At 35.0% G+C, this 6,487-nt stretch overlaps 3 protein-coding genes across 3 annotated transcripts; all 3 read left to right on the top strand.

Annotated features, from left to right (window-relative positions):
- Positions 1–452: 452 nt before the first annotated feature.
- Positions 453–2,298, top strand: LOC107607839 (uncharacterized). Its single transcript, XM_016309740.1, has 4 exons — positions 453–880; positions 991–1,446; positions 1,534–1,831; positions 2,188–2,298. Exons 1-4 carry the CDS (start codon positions 453–455, stop codon positions 2,296–2,298), a joined length of 1,293 nt encoding a protein of 430 aa, XP_016165226.1.
- A 103-nt stretch (positions 2,299–2,401) lies between these two features.
- On the top strand, positions 2,402–3,241 carry LOC107607838 (uncharacterized). The gene has a single exon (XM_016309739.1). It carries the CDS (start codon positions 2,402–2,404, stop codon positions 3,239–3,241), a length of 840 nt encoding a protein of 279 aa, XP_016165225.1.
- A 1,513-nt stretch (positions 3,242–4,754) lies between these two features.
- LOC107607837 (uncharacterized) lies at positions 4,755–6,182 on the top strand. The gene is made up of 2 exons (XM_016309738.2): positions 4,755–5,592; positions 5,677–6,182. Exons 1-2 carry the CDS (start codon positions 4,755–4,757, stop codon positions 6,180–6,182), a joined length of 1,344 nt encoding a protein of 447 aa, XP_016165224.2.
- The last annotated feature ends 305 nt before the right edge of the window (positions 6,183–6,487 follow it).

Here is a 6,487-nt window from a genome sequence, read left to right as displayed (position 1 = left end):
TGCTTCTGCTATTTTTGTAAAATTGTTAATTATTTTAGTTTGTTGTGTTTCTGCTCATTTGTTAGTGATCTCTGAGTTAGGTTGACTATTGTTATTTGTTAGTGACTGTGAAATGGTATAATGGTTTTTATTTGAATTAATTAAATAAACCGAATAAACCGAACCGAACCAAACTGATTTTAATTGGTTTGGTTTGATTTGGATGATCTTGGAAAATAAACCGAATCAAACTGAACCGCAGTTTTGATAAAAGATCGGATCGGATGACTTTTTCCCAAATAACCGAACCAAACCGCACCGCGAACACCCTTACCATATACTACATGTAGCTCTATAAAATTTTAATGGGAGTACTTGCCCCCACATTTCCAATGTAGATCCATCCCTGTCAGTCACATTCATTATTATACATTGGACTTTTGGTGATGTATTTAATTGCAGAGTATTGGCACATGGGAGATACAAGCCATGAATGCGAGTATTGCCATGCATTGTTTTGGTATGACGAAAGGATACAAAAGCACTACAACACAAATGATCCGAAATATATATTGTGTTGTAGGGGAGGTGAAGTTGAGATTCCTCACCTACAAGAAGCCCCAAAAATGTTGTATGATTTGTTGTTTGGTAATGACACTGGAAGTAAACACTTTCAGAACAACATTAGGACCTACAATAGCATGTTTCAATTCACCTCATTAGGTGCTAAGATTGACCGAACGGTTGCAAAAGGTAAAGGTCCACGCACGTTCATTCTATATGGGGAAAACTATCATTTAATGGGAAGCCTCATACCACAAGAAGGGGATCAGGCCAAATTTGCACAGCTATATGTCTTTGACACGCACAATGAGATTGAAAATCGCATTTTAGCAATAAGGTATGAATCTTTAGAATAAAATGATTTTGTTGGAGATGCTTTTGGTTTATACTTTACATTTTTAGGGGAAAAATCAAAATTACATGTCAAATTATATGGGTGTCTTGCAGCGGAGAAAACACTGAGAAAGTTTATGAAGACATTGTTAGAGATTTGAAGATCATGTTGGATCAACATAATATGTTGGTAAAGGCATTTCGTATGGCTGGCCAAAAGATTAACGGTGATGCCACATCGTCAGTGAAGCTTAGATTGTTGGGAAAGCGGGGAAACGATGGTAGAAGGTATAACCTACCATCAACAAACGAGGTGGCAGCATTGATTGTGGGTGACTTTGATCTCGAAAAAATAGATAGGGATATTGTTGTTGAGACTCAAAGTGGAAGACTTCAGAGAATAAATCAGCTTAATCCTTCCTACTTAGGATTGCAGTATCCTTTATTGTTTCCTTATGGGGAGGACGGTTTCAAGGAGCATATACCTCTTAACAAAAGACATACTAACTCAACCAAGGGCCACGAAGATGTAACGATGAAAGACCTTTTTGCATTTAGGATACAGGAAAGGTTAGCTGATGGTTCCCCATTGCTATATTCAAGAAGATTATGCCAATAATTTCTGGTAGATGGATATTCTATGGTTGAGTCTGATAGACTAACATACATTCGATTAGACCAGGACAAATTTAGGTGTGAGATGTACAAGGGAATAAGTGAAGCTGTATTGATGGGTAAAACAACACCTTCATCAAGGGATAAATGTATCATACTTCCGTCATATTTCACTGGAGGGTCAAGATATATGATACAGAACTATCAAGATGCCATGGCAATTTGTAGGGTTGTTGGATACCTAGACCTCTTCTTAACCTTTACTTGCAATCCTAAGTGGCCTGAGCTTGAGGATTTTCTAAAGAATAGGGATCTAAATGCTGAAGACCGTCCTGATATGGTATGTCGAGCCTTTAAGGTCAAATTGGATCGTCTAATCCAAGACATCAGAAAGAACAATATATTTGGAAGGATCGTTGCAGGTAAAATTATTTGTAATCTAAAATATATTTTGATGTTTACTTAAGGGTTGTAGTGTTTTATTTCCCCCAGTACAATGTGACATGGTTTTTAATTTTAATTATTTATGGTCAACTCAACTACTCACATTGAGAACATTCCATAAGAATTATATTACGCACAAAATTTGGACCGGGGGCCGATGGATAATCTAAAAACCACATGATCTTTCACTCTATCAAATTACTTCATACTTTCAAAGTTATTCTGTGAACTAAATTTGTTTTATTGTTTCAGTTGTCTATACTATCGAATTCTAGAAGCGTGGTCTACCCCATGCACACATCTTGGTCTTTTTACATCGAGATGACAAGTATCCAACTGCAGATGATATTGATCAAATCATAAGTGCTGAAATACCAGATAAGGACAGAGATCCACTATACTATGAAGCTGTAGAAAAATACATAATGCACGGTCATGTGGGAGCATCAAGAAAGACTCACCGTGCATGGAGAATGGGAAGTGCATTAGACACTTTCTTAAGAAATTCGTCAACAACACTACTATTGACGAGGATGGATATCCTGTTTACAGGAGAAGAGATGATGGAAAGACAATTAGCAAATGTGGGGTTGAACTTGACAATCGTTATGTTGTCCCACACAATAGGAAGCTTCTTTTGAGATATGAATGGTGCAACCAATCAAGATCAATCAAGTACTTATTCAAGTATGTTAATAAAAGAAACGATCGAATAACTGCTTCGTTTTACAGCAGTGGCACAGTCGATGCAGAGAATGATGAGTGTGATGAAGTTAGCATGTATTATGACTGTAGATATATATCTCCATGTGAAGCAGCTTGGAGAATATTTGGGTACAGAATCCACTTTAGAGATCCTTCTGTGGTACGTTTGGGGTTCCACTTGCCAGGTGAGCAACCTGTTGTTTTTCAAGATCATGAAAATCTAAAAGATGTTGTTAAGAAGGCTTCTGTGAAGGAATCTATGTTTCTTGGATGGTTCGAGGCAAACAAAAAGTACGGTGAGGCTCAAAGTTTGACATATTCAGAATTCCCATCCAAGTTTGTGTGGAAGCCACTACCAAGGAAATGGTTCCCACGCAAGTCTCATTCAGTTATTGGACGGATATTCTTTGTGCCGCCAGGATCAGGAAAAATATACTATCTTCGATTACTCCTAAATTTTGTGAGAGGCCCAACCAGCTATAAGGATATTAGAACTATTGACGGTATTCTATACCCTACATTTAGATATGCATGTTATGCACAAGGTATTCTAGATGATGACAAAGAATATATCGATGCTATTGAGGAAGCAAGTATCTGAGGGTCAGGTCAATATCTCAGGAAACTATTTGCAACATTGTTGTTTTCAAAAACCATAACTAGACCGGAACATGTATGGGAAAACACATGAAAATTACTTTCGGATGATATTCTACATAAACAAAGGAGGATACTTGACAATCAAGATAATTACTGACTACCACAAACTTTATTAGTTTATTGGTTCGTTTTCTTTGATATTATGAAAAAATTTAGTATTTTTGGTACAATGGTTTAATATTAGTTTTCGCATCTAATGAAATTTGTAATTAACACCATATAAAGGATTAGTATAATGACTCAATCTAGGTGATGTTCTAAACTAAATTTGGTAATATTCAAATATAGGTTTTATTATTTAGGGTAAAATTTTGTTTATGACCATATCTGTACTAAAATGAATAGAAAGTGACATTATTCCCATTAACAGGTGTCTCTCTTAAAAGCATGTCAAATTCATTATAGCATTCAAAAAATGTCGTGTAGTTTTATAAAGAAGCATGCGTTTTTTCATACCTTTTGTTAGTGTAACTGTGGAATTATATGATGTTATTTCCTTCTCAATACCCATCATTGATTGCATCACTTTAGTAAGAAAATTGTATCATTTCCATTGTTGCGATCAGATTTGCTATATAAGAATAGATTTAGCAAAATATCAACTATAGAACACGGATTATAAGCACATGACACACTGAATTGAGGTAATAGCATGTTGGTCAAATACAATCTAATTAGCATGGAGTAAACCAATTTTCATTCTACGCCTCTGTATTATGTGTCCAAGTTTGTAATCGATATATATTTTCAAAAACTTATATTGATATATAAGTGTGGATGAAAACACTAATATCTGATTTGAAACACATGGAAAAAAACTATTATTATATGCATCTATATAAAATAGTCTTTGATTGGTTACACTGATGCATGAAGTATCGCTTTGGAACTAGAGTGGGATGGTACACTAATATAATAGTATGAATATAGTTAGCCTCATAATTTCAAATGATTCATAACTAATACATATATTCATAGCAATTCCACATATATGAATTAGACTTATATATAAGGTATGATTTTCAGTATAAGATTGTTATATATTTGATTTTTTATATCTCAATATATGTAGATTTTAAACCCACATTAAGCCAATTAGAATTACCATGGGAGTACAGGCATTCAAATCTTTAGTTTTTACATGGCCATATATGTAATAAGTAATTTTACATTCTTATCAATTGCCTTTTTATTTTAATACCTCATATTTACATATGATAGAGACAGAAATAAGAGACTTGACTCTTATTGAAATTGAGAACTTATTAAAGGGATACAATAAGAGCCTAAGAGATATCCCTTCTATGTCATTCCCTAACATGGACATGTGTTATTAACAATTGATGTCCAATGGTGTCAATAGACTTATTTGTGATGAGCTTTGTTATGATAGGCAACAATTGGTAGTGGAACATGCAGATTTATTACAAAAGCTAACAGATGAGTAGAAAAGAATGTATAAACAAATATTAGCAGCTGTCAAAAGTGGTGATGGTGGTGTGTTTTTTCTATATGGATATGGCGGTACAGAAAAGACATTTGTTTGGAAAATATTAGCTGCTGCAATTAGATCTAAAGGTCAAATTGTCTTGATGGTTGCTTCGAGTGGGATAGCATCTCTCTTGCTCCCTAGTGGAAGGACAGCACACTCGCATTTTGCAATCCCTATTAACCTTGACGAGTTTTCAACATGTAACATTAATCAGAATAGCCCTTTGGTAGAGTTGATAATTCGATGTAAGCTTATTATATGGGATGAAGCTCTAATGGTCAACAGACTTTGTATCGAAGCACTTGATAGAACAATGAGAGACATCTTAAGGTTCAAGAATGCTAATAGTCTTCAACAACCTTTTGGAGGCAAGACTGTTGTATTTGGTGGGGATTTTCGACAAATACTACCTGGCATACCCAAGGGCAGCAGGCAAGATATTGTCAATGCAACAATCAATTCTTCGTATATTTGGGATAGTTGCAAGTTATTGTCACTAACACAGAACATGCGGTTGCGAGCGGACACTCTTGATGAAAGGAATAATGAGTTAAAACAGTTTGCTGATTGGATTTTGTCAATTGGAGATGGTCGGTATGGTGATCCTATTGATGGGATAGACAAGATAGAAATTCCTGATGATATTCTCATTGATCAATGGGATGACCCTATAGTATCCATCTGCAAGGTAACATACACGGAATTGTTTCTAGGGGTAAATTGTGTATCACATTTGAAGGAAAGAGCTATACTTGCACCAACTCTACATATGGTTGATGAAATCAATAGCTTCATGATGAGTTTGAACAGTGAAGAATCTAAAACTTATTATAGTTCAGACACCGCATGTTAATTAGAAGCGCACAATGACTTATTGGCATCAGTTCATACACCCGAGTTTCTAAATAGCATTAGATGTTCAGGTGTTCCCAACCATGAATTAACATTAAAAGTAGGGACCCCGATAATGTTACTAAGGAACATAAACCACTCAGCTGGACTATGTAATGGGACACGGTTGGTAGTTTCTAAATTCGGAAGACACATCATTGAAATAAGAAGCTTTTTAGGCAGTGGGAACGGTGATACGGTATTCATACCACGGATGACCCTCACTCCATCCGATCATAGAATACCATTCAAATTTCAACGCAGACAGTTTCCAATAATGGTATCCTATGCAATGTCAATCAACAAGAGCCAAGGTCAATCATTGTCAAACGTAGGGTTGATTCTAAAAAAATCGGTTTTTACGCATGACCAACTTTATGTTGCACTTTCAAGGGTCACTCATAGGAGAGGTCTCAAGATTCTGATTTGTCATGATGAACATGAGAAGAAGAAAACAGACAATGTGGTATACAAGAAGGTGTTTAGAAATTTAAGCTAGAGTTATTTCACATAAGACACAAAGGTAAAACTAACCCAGTATACATGTATATTTACAACTTTTGCATGTTTTAATGCCATTTTTTAAGTTTCGCGATTAATCAAACTATATTGAAATTTTTTGTTTATTCTATAAATTACTTTTACGCAACAACTTATTGTTTAGAAGATTGAAAATTTTAACCCTAACTCTCATGAATTACATTTTTTCAGGCAGATAGTTGTACAACTTTATTTTAAAATAGGGATTCAGTCTGAATCATCAAAGTGCTCCAGCAATGATTACACGTACAAGATAATTTATAA

This window comes from Arachis ipaensis, chromosome B7, assembly GCF_059453495.1.
Source record: "Arachis ipaensis isolate K30076 ecotype BB chromosome B7, ASM5945349v1, whole genome shotgun sequence".
NCBI classification, from domain to species: Eukaryota; Viridiplantae; Streptophyta; class Magnoliopsida; order Fabales; family Fabaceae; genus Arachis; species Arachis ipaensis.
Note: the sequence above shows the minus strand (reverse complement) of the source record. Positions and strands in the feature narration are given on the sequence as shown.

Bases quoted from the DNA above. Each gene is read 5' to 3' on its own strand.
- LOC107607839 (XM_016309740.1), top strand. From the start codon at position 453: ATGGGAGATACAAGCCATGAATGCGAGTATTGCCATGCATTGTTTTGG. The intron at 881-990 runs GTATGAATCTTT...GGTGTCTTGCAG, and splicing joins AATCGCATTTTAGCAATAAG to CGGAGAAAACACTGAGAAAG. The intron at 1,447-1,533 runs GTTAGCTGATGG...TGAGTCTGATAG, and splicing joins GCATTTAGGATACAGGAAAG to ACTAACATACATTCGATTAG.
- LOC107607838 (XM_016309739.1), top strand. From the start codon at position 2,402: ATGGAGAATGGGAAGTGCATTAGACACTTTCTTAAGAAATTCGTCAAC.
- LOC107607837 (XM_016309738.2), top strand. From the start codon at position 4,755: ATGTATAAACAAATATTAGCAGCTGTCAAAAGTGGTGATGGTGGTGTG. The intron at 5,593-5,676 runs GTTTGAACAGTG...TATTGGCATCAG, and splicing joins AATCAATAGCTTCATGATGA to TTCATACACCCGAGTTTCTA.